The sequence below is a fragment of the Bombina bombina genome, chromosome 4, assembly GCF_027579735.1.
Source record: "Bombina bombina isolate aBomBom1 chromosome 4, aBomBom1.pri, whole genome shotgun sequence".
Taxonomy (NCBI): domain Eukaryota; kingdom Metazoa; phylum Chordata; class Amphibia; order Anura; family Bombinatoridae; genus Bombina; species Bombina bombina.
In genome coordinates, this window is record NC_069502.1 from 123,525,010 (window position 1) to 123,551,779 (window position 26,770).

The 26,770-nt window shown below is 40.8% G+C and overlaps 1 protein-coding gene across 1 annotated transcript in view; it reads left to right on the forward strand.

Moving 5' to 3' along the window:
- The window catches only part of ITSN2 (intersectin 2), a 337,021-nt gene that overhangs the window by 118,164 nt on the left and 192,087 nt on the right, over window positions 1-26,770 (forward strand). Inside the window, exons 11-16 of the mRNA XM_053709622.1 lie at window positions 14,328-14,503; window positions 16,567-16,717; window positions 17,256-17,461; window positions 21,769-21,833; window positions 24,756-24,922; window positions 25,849-25,894. Coding sequence (XP_053565597.1) covers window positions 14,328-14,503; window positions 16,567-16,717; window positions 17,256-17,461; window positions 21,769-21,833; window positions 24,756-24,922; window positions 25,849-25,894 — 811 coding nt within the window. The remainder of the gene's footprint in view (window positions 1-14,327; window positions 14,504-16,566; window positions 16,718-17,255; window positions 17,462-21,768; window positions 21,834-24,755; window positions 24,923-25,848; window positions 25,895-26,770) is intronic.

Below are 26,770 nucleotides of genomic sequence, written 5' to 3' on the forward strand. Positions count from 1 at the left end.
CTGAATCATGAAAGAAAAAATTTGGGTTTACTATCCCTTTAAGTTGTCTACATATAAACTAACAATACTATAAACACTAATAGCTGTCTGTTCATGTCCCTAAAATGTTTGGTTATATGTGTTTTGTATAAATATACATAGAACATATTAAATAGCTCACAGTGGTTTTTAGAGTGATACCTTTTGACACCAATGGATTTTATATAAGACCTATCCACTGAAACTAATGAAAATAAGGCTTTTCTTCATAAATGGAAAGAGTCCTCAGCTGCATTAATTACTTTTGGGAATTTCGAACCTGGCCACCAGGAGGAGGCGAAAACACTCCAGCTAAAGGCTCAAACACTCCCCCCACCTCCCTCATCCCCCAGTCATTCTTTGCCTTTCGTCCCAGGAGGTTGGCAGAGAAGTGTCAGAGGTTTTCGATAGTCTCTTATGGAGGGTAATAGTCTTCGGCATGGGACTGGAGCTTTACGTAGTCCTGTCAGTCTCTCAGTGAGAGTTCCGGAGATGCAGGGAGAGTCTTTCTGCAAAACCATCCCGACTCATATTAACAGCTCCATAAGCAATCAGCGTTGACGAGTTTTGCTGCCTGCTTTTTTCTCTCAAGTCCATGGCAGACGCGACGCTACTATCTGTCACACTTGAAGGGCCATGTTCCTGTTCCACGGCGTAGATTCCGGTAAGATCTTACTTTCATCATGGATGTATTGTAATTTCAACTGTTTATCTGAGAGGGGCTTCAACCTTTCAGGGATAACTTTAACATAGGGTCTCAGTGAGGCTCCTTTTTGTATCTAAGAATTAAGGGTTAATATCTCCTGAGGGGGATTATTGAACAGGGGGGTTTATAATCATGTTTGTTATGCGATTCTGTCTGCTACTGTGTAGTGTTGCTTCGGCTCATGGCTATTTTGGACATAATGGCCTATGTCTAGTGTCGCAGCCTTTTTGGTCGGGCGTGCTTTTGCAAGGACTCCATGGTTTATCTTGTGACTCCATTTCTGCTTTCCTGACCATGTGGCGACAGAGAAATCCTTGTCCGTTGGTGTCTGGTTCTCTGGAGATGGCAGTGTCCCAGTTATGGAGGATTCTTGGAGACGGATGTCTCTGATTCAGACTCTACTTCTTGCGAAGAATATGAATTGGCCCGGGTGATACATGCCCATCATTTATGTTCCGAATGCCGTTTTAGAGTGCTCTGTTCCTCGGGATCGGAGAATCGGGTGCCCACTGAGCCATCCGCCTCTGGGGATTCTATTTCTCACGACACGAGTTCCCTACCACCAACTCTTACTACACATGCAGGTAACCCAAACGCTACTTATCCTTTCTAGGCAGTGTGGCCTGTTCCCACCGGAGGTTACGACACGGTTCCGCTTGGCCATATCTTTGACGCTGGTGCATCTGCATTTCCCGGGAGTGTGCTTACAATATTGTTTCGTTAACCAGGGCTCGTCAGGCGTAGGATCGCCTGGTCCAGTTCAGCCTTCCAGGGGAGCGACTGCCCCTTAAGCCTCAGGAGGTCAACCTTCGGGGCCGGTATATCCTTTTGTCCCGACGGAGGTATGTTGCGCCTTTCGTTCTAGACTGGCACGCCTTCGTGTTCTACTAAGGCGCATTTTTGGCGTTGCTGGAGGATCCAACTCTTCATGGGTCTGAGGATTCTCAGTCCTACTCTTCGACTGGCTTGCATACATAGACATAAGCTGATGAAGTAATCTTCTTATAGTCGTTGTTATTTGTGTATCTTTTCCCAGTTCTGAGCTTGGAAGTCTCGAACCCCTGTTGGGCTGGTCCTGCAGGTCTGTCCGTTCTTCCTGGGCAATAACCTACGGGTTGCCTTATCTTTTATTTTCATCCGGTGAGGATGATTTTTATTTGGTCTAAAGCTCATGTTGTGGTGTGATGTTTCCTTTGGGAACTTTCTTCTCTGGAATTGATACTCGTGATTTTGTGGTCGCACTGTTTACAAGAGTCTGTCTGACTGTTCTTTAACACTCCATCATCGGGGGAGACTCTATGTGGCCTTGAAAGTGCTGGGACCCTTGGTTTCAGGCTGGTCCTGACTGGTTACAAATCGTTCTGTCTTTGAGGCCTAAGTTTAGACACGTGGCACCTTTTTATGTCCGGTTGGTCCAGTGAGGGCGCCTAGTGATCACAATTTGATTTATGTTGTTTTCTTGTTTTATTTTACAAGCTTCAACTAGCATCCTGAGAGGACTTGAGGGTCCGTGGTTGCTTAGGGACATGGGGGATTGGTTCAGTCCTCATTTGCCTTTCTATCTAGTGGGCCGGGACTCCGTTGAGATCCGTGGCGACATGCATCCTGATTTTTTTGGGAACTAGAGTGTTCCTTCCCATTGTGGGTTGGAGGCTTGGAGGATTTAGGTCCTTCATACCGGTCCTTTATACCGCCATTCTTACGGTTTTGCCTTTCATGGTCTCTTTGGAAGTGTCCTTTTAGGACTTCTTCCTTTTAGAGGTTATTTTTCTTTGGGCCGAGACTTTCTGGACTTCATCCGGTTTTACTGGCGGCTTTGGCATCTTATTTAGAAAGTGAAGGCTGTGAGGCTCTGTCGACTTTCGGGAGTTAGTCTTCTCCATATCAGGGGCTATAGGAGGTGTTGTCTCTTTTTTTCATTCTTTTGCTTAAGGGATGGTTTTCTGCCTGGGTTCGGGATGCGTTGCATTTTTCTCCCTTGGGTGTGGTCCTCTGGAACGTTAATCTAAAAAGATTATGGAAACTAGCTTTTCTTTCTACTCTATTTCGGTTGACTCTGTTCTTATTCTCATTTCCCTTAGTGCTGCCCTTGGGGCCTTTGGGCTCTAGAGAAATTGCATGACTTTGTTGCGGCCTAGTACCTTGCTGGGGGGGGGGGTGTTGAACTCCGGCTAAGGGTGTTCTCTTCCCTTTGGGCTGGGAATTACGAGTGAGTCCTGTACCCATTCTCCGGATGGGGTATCTTGTGTTCCCTGAGGGTGTCATTCGTTCTAGGACGATTCTGGGTCCAGGGTTCTTGTCTTGGACCCTTCTTGGATGTCTGGAGACTTATGATCCGATGGACTGGTTAGGGACGACACAGTTTTTTTTAGGGACCCTATGTTGCGACATAAGGGCTAGCTCATTGGCCTTGCAAGCAGGAAGGCCAGAGTTCACATCCATCTTCGGGTACTGGTTATAAACTTTAAGGCTTGACTTGTACTTCGGACGGAGTGTGCTACTCTATGGGGAGTTTTTTCTCTGTTGGATCAACAGTGGTGTCTGGATGATTTTTCATTCGGTCCGTGTTTTCATCATACTAGGGCTTCATGTCTTGTGGACATGTACGCTGTTCTTATCTGTGCCCTTCCCTTTTGAGGGGATAGTTTGTCTTCCTTATGAACTGGGGTTTCCTCTCTCTGGAGGGTCTTTGTTCTGCCCTGTGTAGGAGGTTGGATCAGGTGGCTTATTTCTGTAAGGGGCAGCATCTGCTGCTCTGTGGGCTCTCTTCCACCTGTTGGAAATTGGTCTCTCTATGTAGAGACTGTCTAAGAGAGTTGGGGTGGGCGAGTCCCCCCTTTTTTCTTTCTATTCCATGGGGACTTATGATTGGGGTCTTTCTGTCCCCCCTGTCTATCAGACATGTCTGTCGCTTGGGCTGGTCCGGTGTTGGAGCAGGATCTGACATCTGTTGCTCTGCTAAATTTGTCCTTGGAGCATTCGAGGTATGGTAAGCTTCTTGAGGTTTCTCCTTTCTCCATGTGCAAGATTTGTGGGAAGAACTAGCGGCTCTTAGATAGCCTGCAACGTTATCCGCTGGTTAGTGGATACTTAGCAATCTGAAGGATCCTATCTTCAGCTGCTTTTTGCTTGTCCTGCAAGTATTTAAGTTTCAGAGTCATTTTTAGATGACTGCAGCATGCAGTGTTTTTGCTTCAGGGGTTGGTCGTCAGACCTAGCTGAGCTTGCTGCACGAGGTTTCTTTTCTGAATATTTAGTATTCTGAGCTACCTTTTTGAGACTTGGGGGACTTTCGTCTTCAGTTGCTTTTTAGAGTGCGGTTACACTGTGTTAGGGGAAGATCCTCTCTGTTTCAGATTCCCGGCCTTATCCCGTGGTTTCTGTTTCTGGGGTCTGGGCGTTGCCTCCCCTTGTTTCTATGAGACTGGTTGGGTCTCTTTTAGCCTGACCCGGTGTCTCGGGTTTTTTGCTCTGTGTTTGTGCCCTTTTCCATCTAAAGGGGAGGAGAGTCCACGGCTTCATTCATTACTATTGGGAATTAAGAACCTGGCTACCAGGAGGAGGCAAAGACACCCCAGCCAAAGGCTTAAATACCTCCCCCACTTCCCTCATCCCCCAGTCATTCTTTTCCTTTCGTCACAGGAACCTGCGATTCCCAAGCTTGACAAGGTATACAAGGTCAGGGTAGTACCTCAGACTTTCCCGGTTCCCATTAAGATGGCAAATATTATTAAGAATGAATGGGAGCTATTAGGTTCGTCCTTTTCCCCTTCTTCTTTTAAGTAACTGTTCCCCTTTCCGGACTCTCAGCTTGAGCTGTGGGGGACTGTCCCTACGCTCGCAAAGCAGACGACTATTCCCCTCGAGGATAGTTCGTTGTTTAAAGAGCCCATGGATAAAAAGCTGAAAAACATGTTGAGAAAGATGTTTCAGCACACAGGGTTTGTTTTTCAGCCAGCAGCGAGATACAGGAGAAGATTAAGGTGCTGAGGGTCGCCAATTCTTTCATCTGTGATGCCAATATGCAAATTATTCGCCTGAATGCTAAGGTGTCAGGCAAATGACCTCTAAATTGAGGCTGTTGTCTCTGCCTTTTCAAGGGACGATCCTATTCGGTCCAGGATTGGATTCGATCATATCCACGGTTACGAGAAGGCTAAGCCTAAGGGATCTACTTTTCGTCCCTTTCGTGCTGACAAGGCCCAGCGCCAGCAGCCTACCGCGAAAGCGGACCATTCCAAGGGATCTTGGAAGCCGGCTCAATCTTGGAACACGTCTAAGCAGAGCAAGAAGCCCGCCGAGACAAAGTCGGGCATGAAGGGGCGCCCCCAACTGGTCTCCGGATCAGGTAGGGGGCAGATTATCTCTATTCTCAGACGCATGGTTGCAGGACGTTCAGGACCCTTGGGTTCTAGAAGTGGTCTCCCAGGGTTACAGGATAGGGTTCAGATCTCACCAGCCCGAGGGCAGATTCCTCCAGTCACAGTCTAACCTGTCTTCAATACCAGAGAAGAGAGAGGCGTTTTTAGAGTGTGTGAGAGATCTCGCCTCTCTCAGGGTTATCATACCAGTACCCCTAGCAGAAAAGGGTTTAGGGTACTATTCCAACCTTTTTGTAGTTCAAAAGAAGGAGGGCACGTTCCGCACGATTCTGGACCTAAAGTGTTTAAACAAGTTTCTGAGTGTTCCATCATTCAAAATGGAAATGATCAGATCTATTCTGCTTCTAGTTCAAGAGGGGCAGTTCATGACAACTGTAGACTTGAAGGACGCTTACCTTCATGTGCAAATTCACAGGGACCACTTCAGGTTCCTAAGATTTGCTTTTCTGGACCAACACTTTTAGTTTGTGGCCCTTCCTTTTGGTCTGGTGACGGCCCCAAGAGTCTTCACAAAGGTTCTGGGGGCGCTGCTTGCAGTGGCCAAATCCAGGGGCATTGCGGTGGCTCCTTACCTGGACGACATCCTAGTTCAGTCGCCGTTGCTCAGCCTTGCAGAGGATCATTCGAGGGCTCGTCTTCTTCTGCTCCAATGTTACGGTTGGAAGATCAACTCAGGAAAGAGTTCCCTGGTTCCCAGCAACAGGGGGGAGTTCCTGGGCACGATAATAGACTCTATGTCCATGAAGATATTTCTCACTGGGCAGCGACGCAGGAAGCCTGCGTCCACCTGTCTTGCCCTTTAGTCCTCCACAAGCCCATCGGTAGCTCAATGTTTGGAGGTGAAAGGTCTCATAGTTTCGACCATAGATGTCATCCCATTCGCCAGGTTCCATCTCAGACCTCTTCAATTGTGCATGTTGAGACAGTGGAACGGCGATCATTCAGATCTATCACAGCTGATATCCATGGATGCTCGGACTCAGAACTCCCTCTTTTGGTGGATTCATCCTGAGCAACTGTCCATGGGGACATCCTTCTTAAGACCGTCCTGGGAGATTGTGACCACTGATGCCAGTCTGACAGAATCGGGAGCTGTTTGGGGTGCCAGGATGGCACAAGTAAGGTGGTTTAGGGAGGGGTGTATCCTTCCGATCAACATCCTGGAACTACAAGCAATTTACAATGCCCTGAAGGCATGGTCTTCTCTGGGGTCTGTCAGTTTCATCAGATTCCAGACCGACAATATTACCTTGGTGGCTTACATCAACCATCAGGGGGGTACAAGGAGCTTCCTTGCAATAAGGGAGGTGTCTCGGATTCTGGAGTGGGCGGAGTCCCACGACTGCTCACTCTCAGCGATTCACATTCCAGGTGTGGACAACTGAGAGGTGGACTTTCTCAGCAGACAATCCTTCCATTCGGGGGAATGGTCTGTTCACCCCGAGGTGTTTGCAGAGATTTGTCTCAGATGGGGAACGCCGGAGATAGATCTCATGGTGTCCAGACTCAATTACAAGCTACCATGATACAGGTCGAGGTCCAGGGATCCCCAGGCAGAGCTGATAGATGCCTTAGTGGTTCCTTGGGGATTCAGCCTAGCTTTCAACATCGAAATCTAGATTCTCTGAGACTGACTGTGTGGAGATTGAACGCCTAGTCTTAGCCAAGAGAGGATTTTCTGAAAGTGTGATTGATACTCTAATTCAGGCAAGGAAGCCAGTCACTTGTCACATCTACCATAAGGTGTGGAGGACTTACTTGTCCTGGTGTGAGAAGCATGGATATCCTTGGCTTATGGTGAAGGTATCCAGGATTCTTTGGTGATGGTTTGGAGAAGGGTCTTGCCGCTAGTTCCCTAAAGGGACAGATTTCGTCATTATCAGTCTTGTTGCATAGGAGACTCGCTGAGCTCCCTGACATCCAATCTTTTGTTCAGGCTCTGTCTAGAATCAGGCCTGTCTTTAGACAGTCGGCTCTGCCTTGGAGCTTAAACTTGGTCCTTAGGGTTATGCAGAGGGTTCCGTTTGAACCTATGCATTCCATAGACATTAAGATTCTGTCCTGGAAGGTCCTCTTCCTGTTGGGTATTGCATCGGCACGCAGAGTATCTGAGCTAGCTGCCTTGCAAAGTGATCCTCCTTATCTGGTGTTTCTTGAGGATAAGGCTGTACTATGCACTGGGTTGGGGTTTCTCCCCAAGGTGGTGTCTAACTGTAACATCAATCAGGAAATAGGTGTTCCTTCTTTGTGTCCTAACCCTTCTTCTTCAAAGGAGAGGTTTCTTCATAACCTGGATGTGGTTCGTGCCTTGATGTTTTTTCTTTAGGCTACAAAAGATTTCAGACAGTCTACATCTATTTTTATGGTGTATTCTGGGAAGCGCAAGGGCCAAAGGGCCTCTGCTGCTACTTTGTCTTTTTGATTGAGGAGCTTGATTCGCTTGGCTTATGAGACAGCGGGACATAAGCCTGCTCAGAGGATCACGTCTCATTCAACTAGAGCTGTGGCTTTGTCTTGGGTCCGCCTTTTACCCACCCAGTTTCATTTAGTGTCCTCTAGAGCTTGGGTATATGTCCCCAATAGTAATGAATGAAGCCATGGACTCTCCTCCCCTTTAGATGGAAAACATAAATTATGCTTACCTGATAATTTAATTTCCATGGAGGGGAGGAGAGTTCACTGCTCCCGCCCGTATCTCTGTTGGGCGGACCTACATTTAATCATCTTCTGGCACCATTTATACCCTGTTATTTCACCTACTGTTCCTGGTTCCCTCGGCAGAATGACTGGGGGATGAGGAAAGTGGGTATTTAAGCCTTTGGCTGGGGTGTCTTTGCCTCCTCCTTGTGGCCAGGTTCTTAATTCCCAATAGTAATGAATGAAGCCGCGGACTCTCCTCTCCTCGATGGAAATGAAATAATCAGGTAAGCATAATTTATGTTTATAGGTTTTTTTTCTGGAGTTCCTTATGCTAGCTGGAAGCTAGCTCAGCATACTAATGCACTGTGGCTACTCTGCACTGTAGCAAACCGAGGGTTTCAAGTTCGATCCCCGGCGAGGTCTACTCAGCCTTTCCTCCTTTCGAGGTTGATAAAATGAGCATCGCTTCGAGTCCCTTAAGGGGGATTAGCCGCACTTTACAAGTACAATCATGTTTTCTCCGTGCCTTTTCTTCTTTGTGAAAGAAAACGGTAGTTTGTTCCCTTTCTTTAGTAAGGGGTGTGTTGTTTGGAGACTGACGGTGTCTCTTGGAGGCTGTTGACTCGGTTGAGTCTAGTTCCTGCGGTTTCTAGAAAGGCTGTGGACTATCTGCGGGTCAGTGTCCTTGGGCTTTTTCCTTTCTATTCAAAGTTATTCTCGGCTTCGGACGAAGCAGGATTTTGTTGGGTAGGTTTTCAGGCCTGGTGCCCTCAGAATGGGCCGCCTCTTGTACCCTCACATTTTTGCATTCAGTGTCATCTATAGCTTGGGTATTGTTTTCCCAAAAGTAATGAGTGCGGCTGTGGACTCTTTACATTTATGATGAAAAACTTTTAAATTATGCTTACCTGATAATTTTCTTTTCTTCAGATGGAGTCCACAGCTCCCCGCCCATATTTTTTCTGTGGGGCGTCTGTGATATTTGTTCTTCTGGCACCTTTTTCACCCTGATATTTGTTCCTCTGCAGAATGACTGAGGGAGGTTGGAGGAGTGTTTGAGCATTTGGCTGGGTTGTATTTGCCTCCTCCTGGTGGCCAGGTGCTGAATTCCCAAAAGTAATGAATGCAGCTGTGGACTCTTTGCATCTGAAGAAAATAAAAAAATTATCAGGTAAGCATAATTTAAGTTTTTGGTTTCTTACAATCATATACTTTCTGACACCAACAAGAAAACAACAAAAATGAAAAAAGGGGGCTTTATACTTTTAAAAATATACCCAGTGACAGCAGAAGGAAAAGGATGGCTAATTTGTAGTGTTGCCTGTTTGAGATCTTTGGTTTCCTGTAAAGCTTTGGGTCCTCATGCACAAACCTATTTGCCATGGCATTTAAAGGATGTGGTAAACCAAAACACCCTATTTCATTGCAAATTGAATTCGTTGACTCATCTTTTATTCTGTGGAAGTCACAGCTACATTCGAGTCACATTTGCTTCAGAACTTTCTGCTTTGCTTCTCAAACTTAGGCTAGTTCCAGCCACTTCCACCTTTAAAAATACCACACAAGACACAAATAACATCTGTTCTGCGATCTGTAATAAATGTCAGACTGATGTTCCTCAGATTGCTCCTTTTATGTTGTACTTATCTGCCCACATCTACACTAGCTTCCTTTAGCCACAGAATCCTGACTCTAACATAGAAGGCCCAACTACTTAAATTCCACCTCTTTCGTTAGCTCCTCACATTATCACCTATAGGACTATTCTAGAACTGTTTATATATTTTATGCAGTTTTCGTCCTCTCCCCTCAGTGGGTGCTCTTAACCTATCAGCTTTCGGTAGGCACACTACGTGCATTGACCAGTGGTGGAATGCCGAAATTTTAGCAACAGGTATTGGTATGATTCTAAAATTTTAGCAATAGGTTCTCTAACTTCTCTATTATACAAAACCTTTACACTTTCTAAATTTGAGGAATAGGTTCTTAACAACTGGTAAGAATAGGCTGAATCCCGAGACTTCCGGTGGGCGGCGATCCAAGATGGCCACGGATTCTTGATGCTCCGTGCAGCTTGAAGCAGAAAGTGGTTACACTTTACGCCATCCACATATTTGGCAAATACATGTGCCTGGGAACCTTCCTGGATCAAGGTACACAACCCCTTGGCCGCCAAGAAGCAAATTTAACTTGGAAGAGCCGTTTGGCATAGTGGCGCGCTTTTTACCGCCACGCTGTAAATAGTTTCATTTACTAATTCCTCTCCCTGATCTACTACAATGACTAACACTAAAGACACATGCTCTGACTTTAACAGTCTAATTGTAATAAAGGCTGCACTTCTGCCTGGACTGGATCGTCTTCTAACGTCCTGCATGGAGCTGTGTGCATCTATACAGATAGTGGATCAGTCCTTCCGACTACAGACTATGCTGAAAAGAGAAGCGACAATGACACCGGAGTCTGGAGAGAACTCAACTTGTTTGAACCTGCCAGAACCAGTCATAGAAACACCCCCGAGAGCTTAAGAAAAGCTTAATGACACCTCTCATACTGTGATATACCTTTAAGGTATATCACCTGTTTGGCCTCTAACCCTATAAAAGGCTTCCTGTTCCTGTATCTCATTGCCTGAATATTGAAGGACATACACTGCTGTGAATCTGAGTTTCTAAATTGCTCTGATTGTTCTGCAGTGTTTCAAACTTTCTACTACAAGTTTTGTTACTTAGTTCTAATTATTATTTTGCTAAGCAGTATCGTTACTTATTTCTTTTGCATTATTAGGCAACCTCTTCACAGCCTTTTTCCAGGAAACTTTCATTTGAAATTACCGTTACGCTGACAGGAGTCAGCTGTCTGCAGAATCTCTCAGCGAGGACACAGCGTTTGCAGGACCGGAAGTCAGTCACGCACATACCCGCTGCTGTGTAAACGCTGAACACGCCGAGGAGGTCAGGTATCAAAGTGTTTACCACTTCAAGCGTATTATTTATCTCATCAACTTGTGTACATACAAAACCTTGTATCAACTTTTGCCAATACAAATACCGGAACTCATTCTATGACTGTTTACCTAAACTTTACCTCAGTATTGCTCATTGCTGGATTCCTCTCAATAACTGTGAGCTTCTGTGAGTGTATGTATTGTACGGGTGTGTGTGTGTGTGTGAAGGCAGAAGGACTCAAACAGATTATACCTCATCATTTGTGTAAGGATTCTTACTGCTTCTATTACCAATTCAAACTACTAATCTCCTTGCTAAGCTACTCATATCAGAGTCAGCCCACGCTGAGAGAAACATCTTTAAGCATAAACTCTGCTCTCATTTATACTGAAATTACTTAACATCAAAACTAGCTCACTGTGTTGTTACCTAGAGTAATCAGTGACTCTTGGGTATCATTCACAAAAGAGCAACAAAAACTTATTTTTATAACAAATATTGTAGCGATTATATCGTATTTGTTACACATACCCTCTTCGACAACATACCTGGATGCAGCCGTTGATCTCAGGACACAACTGGAAATGAAAGCTGCTTACAGCACTTCAGAACCAGCAATGACGACAAAGGTTTTTCTTAATCCGCAAGACATTTGCACCACTATATATGGCCTCCCGCAAGACAGGTCACACAATATTAATTGCAAATATGTCTCCCCCAGCAAACCCTGATTTTGGAACTAAAACGATACTTGCTGTAGATATGGGACTCGCAAAAAGGAAACAGCAAGATGCAGGCCTGCAAGAACTATCTCGCTACCGTTCCCATGAGAGGCTTTACTGGTGGAAGCAGAGAAAGGCTCGATTAGCCACGGGTGTTTAACTGCAATCCGTTACTTATCTAATAAGAGACCTATTGCCTCTTAGTCCTAATTTATGTTGCACAATGTTAAATAGAACCTTCTGCCTTGAAATGGCCAATGTTTCCTTTATGGCTGCACAAATTACTGCCTGTTGTATTTTTGTTTGTTTATTTATGTCTCTCCCCGTTTACTTGATGGTCACTTCCTGTAATGTGTCATAACGTACTATTGCCCTGTGTGAAGATGGGCCATTTTGTAGTTGTGACAGGTGTATTGTCGCCACAGTGTATATACTTCTGCTTTAACTTAGCATACACCAGCAATCATTCTCAATATAGATAGTGTGCTTGTCTATTGGAAGGAGATAACTCAATCTACTGTATAAGCTATGCATCCAAGATATTTTATTATTTGTTCTAACATAGGGCCATAAGACCAGAGAAACTGACAAGAGCTTGGTCTTGCACGGGTGCTGCATTATGTCATTATCATTATAGCAATACGTTAGTTCTTGCTCATTGCCCTATTGGCTATCTGTTCAGCTTTGTTGGGCTTCCTGCCCTGTCTTGTTACATATGATACGAACCTTGCCAATTAAATATTGCCTGCTATTTACATGATATGCAATCTAATTTCTACTCAACCAACAGTAAACCTGGCAATAGCGATCACACTCTGCCTACATGATAGAACCCTGGGGTGAATATATGGTTTATATGTTTCATAAGTCGCAATCTCAATAAAACAAGCTGTAGAGACTATATCTCTCCCTACTCTTTGTCTGCTATCTTTGATGTTTTATAATATTGCCAGTTTGTTTTCTAATTTGTAATCTCAATTGGCACTACAGGATCCAGTAAACACAGTAGTACTATTTGGACAATGTTTGGTAAGAAGGGTAATATTTGTTACACACTTTTAGTTGGAGTTTTTATTTTGATTCTAATTTAGTTTGTTAGGGGCATTATAATTCCGGATATTTCTGTTAAATACTGTGGCGGTTCTACTGTAGACTTGGTTGAAATCTGATGTTTACTCTAGAAGTCTAAGAACCTTTACAGTAATCTCCCGCCAAAAATCACTATTATCATTGCCCTAGAAGACACAGTTCTACAGTACCCTATGCCCATTCCAGTGTACTTAGCTATATGCTCTTTTTGATGTTTTGATGTAATTTTCTAGCGCAATAGTTCCACCACTTTGATTACGGAGTGAACCATAAAGCCTATAAAATCTACTTCACCTTTACCAATATCCAATATCTCTGTATACAATTGGACACACGAAAACAACGCAACAATCATTTCTGCCACTTTGCATTTAGCCGCATTTAGTTTACTTTAATTTAATTTTGTTGAATTCACTTAGGTGTTTAGTTTAGTTATAACTATAATAATAAACCCCCAATAGTGAGTGCACCAGTCACATGTAGCAATTATTGCTATCATTGGTAAAAAATTATGAATTATAACGGCGCAATTGTGTAATCAACTGTTTAGAATTTTCCTATTGATACATCTTTTGTTATGATAATCTAAAATGGAAAAAAAGCACAGCAGCACTGTTGCAAAGGAATCACAGGGCAAAAATAAAGTAAAACAAAAGTTTACCTATATTGAGACATGATAAAAAAATAATAATCTACTTTAACCACCCTGTGAGGTGGAATGATGCTCATATGTTGTAACTGTACTCATTGTTGGGGAAAAAAAATAATAATAAAAAAAAAAAGAAAATAGGCTGAATTCCACCACTGGCATAGACCCCACACTTACCCACTTGTCTAATTTATCACTTGCATCCCTCTCCTTTTTCTATCAGTTCCTCTTGCTAATCTTTTAGCATGTAAGCTTACAAGCCCATATGTCTGATACTCTTTATGAAACTGCTATATGTGATGGTAACAGATGACAACTTACAGGTAGGTCACTCTGCCCCATACTTAAAGGGACAGTTCACTGTAAAATTGTTTTTCCCTGAATGTGTTATACCAGCTGCAGCATATAAAATGTATGAGAAATTAATTGCTCATTTATGCTTCTTTTTGCACAATAATAATAGCTGGATTTGCTCTTTGAAACCACAGGCCATCAGATCAGATCTCGTTATCTTATCATTCAATTGCTTCCCTTTCTTATCTCTATAAAATACATAGAACAATTGAAAATAGACATTTTAGAGCTTTATCACTTCCACCTCCCACTGTGGCTGTAATTTCTTCTGCTTGCTGTGTTTACATCATTTCTCAATAGCCTATACCTAGGTATAGAAACTTTCAGTATAGGTATGGACACTACAGGCTAAATCAGCTATTTAAAATGCCAATATAAAGGCTAAGGAGATATTTGTAAACAATTAAATACACCCCAGCAGGTAAACTAGATAATTGGGAACAAATTAAAGGAGATAATTTTTTTGGGTAAACTGTCCCTTTAAAGGGCCCTTATAGTAAAAAAATGACATTCTGCAAGTCCCATGCAGTATTTTTACTGTGTTTTTAACCCCTTTGTGGGGGTTAAACACACAGTAGTCTAGGGTTGATAGTCATAAAATTACATGCTGTAACGAATTAAAGCATGCTATTTTTTTACTATAATATCCCTTTAATTTTGTAGTTGTCTCGTATTTTACCATGGCATAATGTTTAGAACACTTCATAAAAACGCTGTAGCTCCACAAATAAATGATAATAATAATAAAAGTACTTTAATTTAAACTGGTCCTCTAAATATTATGTACCTCATAAACATGTATTTGCTCTGCTCTTCTAGGTTGATGAGAAAAGCACTGGTGAACCTGGGTGGCTGTATGGCTGTTACAAGGGAAACGTTGGCTGGTTCCCATCTAACTATGTTGAAAGATTAACAGAAAATGAGAAGAGCCTATCTCCAAAGAAGGCCTTATTGCCTCCCACTATATCTGTGTCTGCTACCTCCTCATCTGCCAAGTGAGTGTCGTTACCTTCAGTAGATTGTGCTCTTCTAGATCATTTTATCATGTACTGACACTGTACAGGAACCCCATCATATCAGCTTTGTTGTAAATTGCAATCATTTTTATAAAGGGATAGAAAGATGTGCACGGGTGCATTTCAGTTTGAAGCATTTTTGCATTATATTTCCATGAGAAAAAATGCTTCTAGTAAAAGGTATTACTGTTTTTATACGGCATACACACATATGCTGTGAGGGCACGTTCACCAGTATTTAAACTCCATGCTTGCTCAGAAAGCTGTTGCTGGTGGTGTGTATTGCGTCTGTGAAGACGTAATTTGTGTCATATAATACTGACTCTCTGAGAAGCTGTGATGTTTAAATTCTGGTTCTCGGGCCTTCACAGCATAGATTATATCATTTTAGCAGATTTCCAATTTGTATCCTTTGTTGAAGGAGCAGCAATGCACTACTGGGAGCTAGCCGAACACATTGTGTGAGCCAATGACAAAAGGCATATATGTGCAGCCATCAATCATTAGCTAGCTCCCAGTAGTGCATTGCTTTTCAACAAAGAATACCAAGAGAGTAAAGCAAATTAGATAATGGAAGTACATTGGAAAGTTGTTTAAAATTGCATGTTCTATCTGATTCATGATATTTTGAAACTTTACTGTCCTGTTAGAGAGGAGAAAACTTTACAGTAAAATTTCCTTTTAAACTTAAACTAATACAGCATTATCGGTTGTGTACTTGCTATTAATGCTCCTTGACACTACATTTGTACCTATTAGCCAATTGTCATTAGCACAAAGTATCTCTCAGCCAATAAACATTAATAGGAATTTGTTGTATTAGTTCAAGTTTAAATTTAACAGCTGTTTAAATTTTGTAGCTGATTGTGGTGCCCCCCCTCCCACACATCTGCACTAAAGACCTTATGAGGTGGCCAAGCAAGTCATAGTCGTCATGCATGATAGTGGTGACATCATCAAGCCGGGCAATCCCGGAAGTGCTGTCTGTTACAATGGAGCTGGATGGAAGGGGGGTTAAGTATAAAAAAAACTAGTTTTAACTCTCTCTTAAGGCCTAGAGACCCCAATATCTACTGTTTGAAAAGAAATCACACCTTTTTTTTTTTTTTTAAATTAAAATAAATTTCAAAAAAACTCTCTCTTTGCTGGTTTTCACAAGGTCATCAAAAAAGCCTAGAAACACCCCAAGACCCTTTGTTTTAAAGCACAGAAGCCCCTCTTTAAAATAAAGTCCCTATGTAGGTTTTAATAGCCAGGGGATCACTGTGGTAATAGTGATCACTTGGTGTGAATAAATGTGCAGTTATTTGAGTAGATATCACTCTGATCAAATTAAAAAGATGGCCAACCATAAAACCCCACACAAAACAGCCAGGCCCTCTGGGTAGGGAACAAGCTAATCAGAAGAGACTGTATTCTGTGTTTGGTGTTACAATTAGTTCAATGCGTCAAACACAAAACTTCTCATAAAGTACCTCTAGATTATGCCAAAAATTCCTGGGATTTTTATCTTTTAGAGTTCCCCCGATATCCACCAATTAATCATGTAACATAGAGGAACCAGCTAAACCTCTAGTTAGAACCCACAAGGCTTTAAGAAATGTCTCATGTTGGTTTCTTCTCTTTTTCACAATTTTACCTACTTTTTCTGGGTTTTACATCTCTGACTGGCATACAACATTTTTCTCTTGGTAGGGCACCTATAAACAATGGTACAGAACCTGCAGTGCTAATCTAACCTGTTAGAGAAGCAGGGGACTAAAACATTTATATTAGGATTTAAATGATGTCCAGTTGATATATAATTTTATTTGTTTAATGAAATGAAAACCAACAAACTTACAATAAAAATGGAACTGTGACTATTGAACAAGATAATCAGAACTATGGATTAAGCTTGCACATATAACTGTGTTTTATTTATTTATTGCCAAATCTAAAAAAAACCTCTAGATTACACCGTTTACCCAGCGTCTCTGGGTGAGTAAATATTTGTATACAGTTTTTGTTTTCAATTTGCCATCTTTTCTCTTTTACTTTAGGCCACTTTTACCAAGTGAGAACTCTACTGAAATAAATACGGAGTATCAGAATCTCCCTTTCTCAAGCCTTAATGTCAACACAACATGGCAAAAAACCTCTGCATTCACCCGCACTGTCTCTCCAGGGTCTGTCTCACCCATCCATGGACAGGTAGGAACTGACTTCGAATTTTTGCAGAAATGAGCTAATAGAATAACATATCAGCCAAGTCGTAATGTTTAAAACAAATTCAAATCTTGTTTGCTGCAATTGTTTTTCAATAGCCAAACTCCATCCAACATTTGTCTTATTTAGAGGAGCCAATCTGGGCTTGAAACTACAGACAGCAAGACACTGTGATCATATTAGTATAATGTGCGTTGTTTTTCAGTTATCCGCTAAAGCCAATTAGCATGATAAATATGTAGCAGGGTTAGCTTTGATACATCTGCAAGGTGCTTTTCCAGCCCTGAGAATTAGAGAATCCTCAGTTTTCATAGATAAATTACTTCAAAAGGGGCAAAATAAATAAATAAAAAATATTGCAGAGTTATTTAACTGAACATAGCTAAACATTTTATGTTTACTGTCACTTTAATATGTACTGGGGACAGAGTGCTAGCTGTTTTAATGGACTATAAGAACACTACTTGAGTTATATGGTGTACGGTTTAAATTTGTGTAAATGCTACATATTTCCTTCTGGCAGGGTCAGACAGTGGAAAACCTAAGGGCACAGGCACTTTGCTCCTGGACTGCAAAAAAAGACAACCACTTAAACTTCACAAAAAACGATACTATTATTGTGCTTGAGCAGCAAGAGAACTGGTGGTTTGGAGAAGTTCGTGGACAGAGGGGCTGGTTCCCGAAATCCTATGTAAAACTGCTTCCTACAAGCGAAAATAAGATCCCAGAGTAAGTGAAAAATGAGTCCTGTTGTTTATGCAATTAGCTATAGAGGCTATAAAGAGCACATATTTGTGTGCTATGGCTAATGACAAGGGCACACGTTCTTTGTAGTTAGGGTATAATAACCATTACAGACTTACGAGGCTTTATTTATTTTAGTTGAACAATTATAAATCTTACAAGGGGAGAGTGCAGAATAGACCAGACAGAAAAGAATGGGATCTCCCTCCCCCATTTATTTAGTTTACATACCCTGGCAGAATTTGATTTCTTGGCCATTTTTCAGAGAATATGAATGATAACACAAAACCTTTTCTTTCACTCATTGTTACTGTTTGGCTGAAGCCATTTATTATCAATCAACTGTGTTTACTCTTTTTAAATCATAATGACAACAGAAACTACCCAAATGACCCTGATCAAAAGTTTACATACCCTGGTGATTTTGGCCTGATAACATGCACACAAGTTGACACAAAGGTGTTTGAATGGCTATTAAAGGTAACCATCCTCATCTGTGATCTGTTTGCTTGTAATTAGTGTGTGTGTATAAAAGGTCAATGAGTTTCTGGACTCCTGACAGACCCTTGCATCTTTCATCCAGTGCTGCACTGAAGATTCTGGATTCTGAGTCATGGGGAAAGCAAAAGAATTGTCAAAGGATCTGCGGGAAAAGGTAGTTGAACTGTATAAAGCAGGAAAGGGATATAAAAAGATATCCAAGGAATTGAGAATGCAAATCAACAGTGTTCAAACTCTAATCAAGAAGTGGTAAATTAGGGGTTCTGTTGAAACCAAACCACAGTCAGGTAGACCAACTAAAATTTCAGCCACAACTGCCAGGAAAATTGTTTGGGATGCAAAGACAAACCCACAAATAACTTCAGATGAAATACAGGACATGTGGTGTGGCTGTTTCAAGATGCACACTACGGAGGCACTTGAAGAAAGATGGGCTGCATGGTCGAGTCTACAAGGAATGTATATTGTATAGCGCTGGATTTGAAACACTTAAAGGGACACTGTACTCAAATTTTTTCTTTTGTAATTCAGAAAGAGCATGCAATTTTAAGCAACTTTCTAATTTACTCCTATTATCAATTTTTCTTCATTCTCTTGCTATCATTTTTTGAAAAAGAAGGCATCTAAGCTTTTTTTTTGGTTTCAGTACTCTGGACAGCACTTTTTTATTGGTGGATGAATTTATCCACCAATCAGCAAGGACAGCCCAGGTTGTTCACCAAAAATGGGCCGGCATCTAAACTTACATTCTTGCATTTCAAATAAAGATACCAAGAGAATGAAGACAATTTGATAATAGGAGTAAATTAGAAAGTTGCTTAAAATGTCATGCTCAATCTGAATCACGAAAGAATTTTTTTGGGTACAGTGTCCCTTTAAGCCTCCCTATTACTGTCCTCCTCCTAGACAAAAACAGTGCAGTGAAAATTTGAAAATATATATAGGATGGCGCTTAAAAGTGTTAAAGAAAATGGAGATAGCTCAATGATTGAAAAATAAACTTACTATTAGGCAAAATTCTTAATGCAAATGATGAATTTAAACAATGTTGCTATTCCTTTCAAATAAGGGGGGTATGCTGAACAATCAAACACCTTGATAATAAGTTGCCACTGGAGGAACAACTGTTTAGAGACCGTTAAAAGTAGAACATGATGATTAACTCCTGCTATGCGGTGGACTATATTTAAAAGACTGGAATCTTTTCACAACAAATACTGGACAATTAAGCCGTTATTTAACCAGAAGAAATGATCTCACAGTTACATATACATATACTATGTTTAGTGAATATATACAGATAATATAGAATTCATAAAAATCATACACCTATGGCAGTGGTTATCTATAAAACTTAATATAATCCCAATAGGGATCTTATGCAATTTATACCGTATGTGAGAAATTCATAGACTTATGACAGTTGTTATCAGTGTAGACTTGATAAATTTCCACAGTGGGTAATTTAAACCGTAATAAGATGATGCAAGAGAAAACAATATAAAAATTATATTTACTAAGGATATAAAATATTACATTAGTTCCATAAAATACATAGACTAATAGCTGAAATGCATATGAGGAAACAATTAAAAACAATAAAAACAATGCTTTACATAACGTATAAACGAACTCTGAATGCAAAAGAGTGATTTCCCTCTAGAACCCCTCTGTTAGGTGTTAATTTAAATCTCCAAATGACAGTCTTGCAAAAACCCCTTGTGATTTTCAGATAAAATGTCAATGGTTTTTAGTCTCTCCTATTGCGTGATTTGTAAGTGGTAGGAAATAGTAGAAAATAGTAGTGGCCAACTACTTAGTGGTTAATACGTCTTATTCCTAAATCGCAATAAGGAGAAATGTTAAACAATGTTATTAAGAACTAGACAGTTCAACTTGGGCTTCCGTACCTTAAGGAAACTTCTTTTGGATCCTGCTATGTAGGTAGTCTTACCCTTCTCAAGATTACTTTCTTCCAGGGGGCTGGAGTCTGTAATATTGTTTTCACAGCCAAACAATTAGATGTTGTCTTTCTCCGGTTTCTTCAACTTGCGCAAGTACCTTTTCCAGACCGGACTTTTTCTTCCCTGCACTTAGTACTTAATGTACGCAGGGAATGCAGCTCTTTGCAATATCTTTCTTTCTTCAATCTGCAGGTCTCCGTTTTTTGCCTTCGTTTGTGCTCAGTCTGCAATGATCCTTTCACAAAGGCAGAGCTTGTGAACTGCACAACTTCAACGGACAGCTTAGGACACCTGGCTTATTCAGCAATACACACAGCTTCTACCAGTTTCACCCTAATTACGGGCTTTCTCAAGATGCTGTGCTGAAATGGCCGAGTCGTCAGATGAAAGCCATTACTACGCAAATGCCACAAAGTATCCCGCTTACAGTATGCCAAACAGCACAGAGAGAAGCCTCAAACCTTCTGGCACAAAGTCATTTGGAGTGATGAAACTAAAATTGAGGTTTTTGGCCACAACCATAAATGCTACAGTTGGAGAGGAGTCAACAAGACCTATGATGAAAGATACACCATTCCTACTGTGAAACACGGAGGTGGATCGCTGACGTTTTAGGAATGTGTGAGCTACAAAGGCACAGGAAATTTGGTCAGAATTGATGGCAAGATGGATGCAGTATGTTACCAAACAGAACGCCTCATTTTCCACTTCTTGATTAGAGTTTGTACACTGCTGATTTGCATTCTCAATTCCTTGGATATCTTTTTATATCCCTTTCCTGTTTTATACAGTTCAACTACCTTTTTCCCACGGATCCTTTGACAATTCTTTTTCTTTCCCCATGACTCAGAATCCAGAAACGTCAGTGCAGCACTGGATGAAAGATGCAAGGGTCTGTCAGGAGTCCAGAATCTCATTGACCTTTTATACACACACACTAATTACAAGCAAACACCACAGGTGATGATGGTTACCTTTAACAGCCATTCAAACCCCTTTGTGTCAACTTGCGTGCATGTTATCAGGCCAAAATCACCAGGGTATGTAAACTTTTGATCAGGGTCATTTGGGTAGTTTCTGTTGTCATTATAATTTGAAAAGAGTAAACACTGTTGATTGATATTAAATGGCTTCAGCCAAACACTAACCATGAGTAAAAGAAAAGTTTTTGTGTTATCATTCATATTCTCTGAAAAATGGCCAAGTAATCATAAATTCTGCCCGGGTATGTAAACTTATGAGGACAACTGTATATTATCTAATGTGCTTTGTTCTTGGTATCCTTTGTTGAAAAACATACCTAGGTAGGCTCAGGAACAACAATGGCTGCACATATATGGTTCTTGTCATTGGATTACCTGATGTGTCCAGCTAGCTCCCAGTAGTGCACAGCTGCTGTTTCAGCAAAGGATACCAAGTGAACAAAGCAATTTTGATAAGAGAAGTAAATTGGAAAGTTGTTTAAAATTATATGCTGTCTAAATGCTGAAAGAAGAAATTGTTTTTTTTGTCCCTTTAAGCAGTGCCTGCAAATCACTAGTTAGCATTGTCCCATATACAAGACAGTTCAAGCATATGGAACATAGCAGTCACTCTAAGGAGGGTAGAAAAATGCATTTTTAAAATTTTGTAATTTGGAAAACACAGGAAACGTAGGCAAAATAGATAATGTTTATTTGTATTATGTTTATGCAGGATTTTTGAGTTTAGTGTCCCTTTAATTGACATCACACCTATTTTGTTGTTCTCAGAAATAGAGAGTCGTTTTACAAACATGCTGTTAAACAGTGCGTTATCTTGTATCCCTCATATTCTTTGTATTCACAGGACAGAAGCTGTATATGCCTCAGTCAAGAAGAAGCCTCTAAGCACATCACAAACAGCAGGAGAAGGTAATAATGCAGAATATGTACAACAGGGACGGCCAATGCTATTGTGACCAGCAGCTGGTATTCCTGACACGGCTGCAAAGATTACATTGTTAATGTTTTGTTAAGATTTTACAATACCGTGCATTTCGCAGTTACGATTTTCAGAGTAAAGTTACATCCAAATGCAATGATGGCCTTCAGTGTATATTCTCAGTAAACATAATACTCCACAATGAATGATCTGCTTTATGCTAATGCAACTTTAGCTTGACTTAAAAAAAATGGAAAAAAACACACTTTTTCTAACTTTGACCCCCAAAATCTGTTACACATCTACAACCACCAAAAAACACCCATGCTAAATAGTTTCTAAATTTTGTCCTGAGTTTAGAAATACCCAATGTTTACATGTTCTTTACTTTTTTTGCAAGTTATAGGGCTATAAGTACAAGTAGCACTTTGCCATTTCCAAACCACTTTTTTTCAAAATTAGCGCTAGTTACATTGGGACACTAATATCTTTCAGGAATCTCTGAATATCCATTGACATGTATATATTTTTTTTTAGAAGACATCCCAAAGTATTGATCTAGGCCCATTTTGGTATATTTCATGGCACCATTTCACCGCCGAATGCGATCAAATAAAAAAATTATTTTACTTTTTCACAAATTTTTTCACAAACTTTAGGTTTCTCACTGAAATTATTTACAAACAACTCATGAAATTATGGAATAAATGGTTGTAAATGCTTCTCTGGGATCCCCTTTGTTCATAAATAGCAGACATATATGGCTTTGGCTTTGCTTTTTGGTAATTAGAAGGCTGCTAAATGCCACTGCGCACCAACCGTGTATTATGCCCAGCAGTGAATGGGTTAATTAGGGAGCATGTAGGGAGCTTCTAGGGTTAATTTTAGCTGTAGTGTAGTAGACAACCCCAATTATTGATCTAGGCCCATTTTGGTATATTTCATGCCACCATTTCACCGCCAAAAGCAATCAAATAAAAAAAAATTGTTCACTTTTTCAAACTTTAGGTTTTTCACTAAAATTATTTACAAACAGCTTGTGCAATTATGGCACAAATGGTTTTAAATGCTTCTCTGGGATCCCCTTTGTTCATAAATAGCAGACATATATGGCTTTGGCTTTGCTTTTTGGTAATTAGAAGGCTGCTAAATGCCACTGCGCACCAACCGTGTATTATGCCCAGCAGTGAATGGGTTAATTAGGGAGCATGTAGGGAGCTTGCAGGGTTAATTTTAGCTTTAGTGTAGAGATCAGACTCCCACCTGACACATCCCACCCCCTGATCCCTCCCAACAGCTCTCTTCCCTCCCCCACCCCCACAATTGTCCCCCGCCATCTTAAGTACTGGCAGAAAGTCTGCCAGTACTAAAATAAAAGGTATAAAAAAAAAAATTTTTTTAAGCATATTTACATATGCTGCTATGTAGGGTCCCCCCTTAGCCCCCAACCTCCCTGATCCCCCCAAAATAGCTCCCTAACCCTCCCCCTCTGCCTTATTGGGGCCATCTTGGGTACTGAGGCAGCTGTCTGCCAGTACCCAGTTTGCAAATAAAAAATGTTTTATTTTTATGTTTATACTATTGTTTCTGTAGTGTAGCTTCCCCCCCCACAGTCCAATACCCCACCAGCCAAACCGATCACCAAAAAAAAACCATATTAACCCCCTTTTGATCCCCACTTCTAACATAAACATTTTCTGGAGCGTATGTTCCCACCCGCCCGGCCTCCCCTGCACGCGCGCGCGTCCGTGCGCGTCCCCCCGGTCGTCCCCGCCCCCGATCCCGCCCCCCTCCGCATCACAAAGGCCATCGATGGCCGCCACCCACCTCCCATCCCGGCTCCCACCCACCAACGAACGTAGCCGTTAATGTCCGGTGCAGAGAGGGCCACAGAGTGGCTCTCTCTGCACCGGATGGCTACAAATGGTTATTGCAGGATGCCTCGATATCGAGGCATCACTGCAATAACCCAAATTTTTTCTTTTGTGATTCAGATAGAGCATGCAATTTTAAGCAACTTTCTAATTTACTCCTATTTTCAAATGCTCTTTATGCTCTTGGTATCTTTATTTGAAATGCAAGAATGTAAGTTTAGATGCCGGCCCATTTTTGGTGAACAACCTAGGTTGTCCTTGCTGATTGGTGGATAAATGCATCCACCAATCAAAAACTGCTGTCCAGAGTTCTGAACTTAGAAAAAAGCTTAGATGCCTTCTTTTTCATATAAAGATAGCAAGAGAATGAAGAAAAATTGATAATAGGAGTAAATTAGAAAGTTGCTTAAAATTGCATGCTCTATCTGAATCACAAAAGAAAAATTTTGGGTACAGTGTCCCTTTAAAGGGATAGTAAACCCCCAAATTTTCTTTTATGATTCAGATAGAACATGCAATTTTAAACAACTTTACAATTTAATTATATTATCAAATTTTCTTCATTCTCTTGTAATCCATTGCTGAAGGGACAGCATTGCACTACTGACAGGAAGCTGAAAATATCTATTTAGCCAATGACATGTGTGCAGGCACCAATTAGCAGCAGCTGCCACTAGTGTATGATATGTGCGTATTCTTTTTCATCAAGGGATACTAAGAGAACGAAGCACATTTGAAAATAGAAGTGAATTTAAAAGTGTCTTAAAATGACATGCTCTATTGGAATCATGCAAGTTTAATTTTGATTTTCCTATTTATAGTTTTGAGGGTTTAGAAAAAACAAAAGTAATTTAAATACGTTTTTTATGTTTGTTGTTGAGTATAATGTTATTGCGCATGTGATGTGTGAATTGTTTTTCATTAGTCCCTTCGATGCAGAAACTGAAATTTGTATTGACAAAATATCTGATATTTTTTTTGCTAAAATGTATGCAGTTGATTGTCACGTTTGAGTAATTGCACTTTCTCTCTGTTTAGATTATGTGGCTCTCTATACCTACTCAAGCACAGAGACTGGTGACTTGATATTCAATGAAGGTGATATTATCCAGGTGACACAGAAAGATGGAGAATGGTGGACAGGGAACATTGAAGGCAGAAGTGGCATCTTTCCATCAAACTATGTGCGACCTCGCGAGCAGGAGGTGACATTACATTTCTTAATTTTATACTATGTGCTACAATATTAGTAAGGCAGATGTCTTTCTGTAAAGAGAATGCAGAGAGTGTGTGTTTTTTGTCAACTACATTAAAGGGACACTGGACCCAAAAATTTTCTTTTATGATTTAGATAGAGCATTACATTTTAAGCAACTTTCTAATTTACTCCTATTATCAATTTTTCTTCATTCTCTTGCTATCTTTATTTTAAAAGCAGGAATGTAAATCTTAGCAGCCAGCCCATTTTAGATTCAGCACCATGGATAGCGCTTGCTTATTGGAGGCTTACATTTACCCACCAATAAGCAAGCATAACCCAGGTTCTCAACCAAAAATGGGCCGGCTCCTATGCATCACACTCCTGCTTTTTAAATACAGATAGCAAGAGAAAGAAGAAAAATTGATAATAGGAGTAGTTTAGAAAGTTGCTTAAAATTGCATGCTCTATCTGAATCGTGAAAGAAAAAATTTTGGGTTTAGTGTCCCTTTAAGATTTTTTAATTTTTTTTATTTGCTTGGCTAACCTTCAAGGGAATTATAAGCACATGCCTGATAGACTAAATGAACATCCTTAAACGTTATTTATGTTAATAAATTAAAGGGACATTAAGCAATAAATACATTTTATAAGTAGAGTATTGAGGTAATTTCTCGCCTCCTAGTCTTGGGTGCCACTGTGATGGAAACTAATTTAAATACATTCCAGTGCTGACCTGTTTGCACATGTGCAGTAATTCTCAGACAAAGCAGTATTCTGTTACCGATCCCTGTTGTGCAAAACTCTTGTATTCTTTTGTGTGCTGGAACTGAAGAACATATTAAAATGCGAGAAATAAGTTAAGCAACAATTGTTTTGTCACACACATTTTTGCTGCAAACCTAAGTAACCTTTAACTGTGTAATCTTTCAGGTTTCGAGTAGTGTTGGCAAAACTGGAACGTTAACCAAAAAACCTGGTAAGTTTTTAGAGTCAATATTTTGTATTGACATAAAGTAATATGTTTGCAGAAAATACCTTCCATAATTGTGGTGCTCTGTAGGAAAAGGAGGATCGAGCTGCTTTCTTTTTGTATTGAGGCACGCTAAATAATGTGCTGGTACTGGATCGGAGGTTATAGGAGGTGGGAATAGCCGGTGAGAGCATTCTGCTCAGGTAGGGTGAGAGCTTCCCAGAAAAGCTTTTAAACACAAGGCAGGAAAGATGGAGGGTGCGTCTGGATTCCAGCGACAGCCAGTTTAGTTCTTTTAGCTTGTCACAATGGTGGGTCCTGTAGTTACATTGTAGCACAAAGCGGCAGTACGAGTTATACAATGTATTACGTTTATTAAGGTGAGTTTGCGGTGCAGGTGCATATACTACATCCCCATAATCCACGATTGGCATCAGCATTTGCTGTACAATCTTTTCCTTTACAGTAGGGCTGAGGCAGGATTTGTTTCTGTACAGGGCACCTATTTTGGATAAAGTTAAGATGCCAGTTTTTCTATATGGAGGCCAAAAGATAGATTGGGGTCTAACAACATACTTAAGTATTTGAAAGAGTGGACTGCGGTCAGTGTGCAATTTGATTTTGTTTTGATGCATAGGTGGGAATTTTGTAATTTGTGTAGTTTAGGTCCCGTTACAAAGATCATTGTGACAGTTTTGTCAGTGTTTAGGAAGAGTTTGTTTTTTGAGATCCACTTTTCTATCTCTATGAACTGGTCTTGGAGCACTGCTTCAAGCTGCAGCAGATCGGAATTGTTTGCATAGATTACCATGTCGTCTGCATACTTGTGTACAGTTGAGGATTTGCAGACATTAGGCAGATCATTTATAAATAATGTGAATA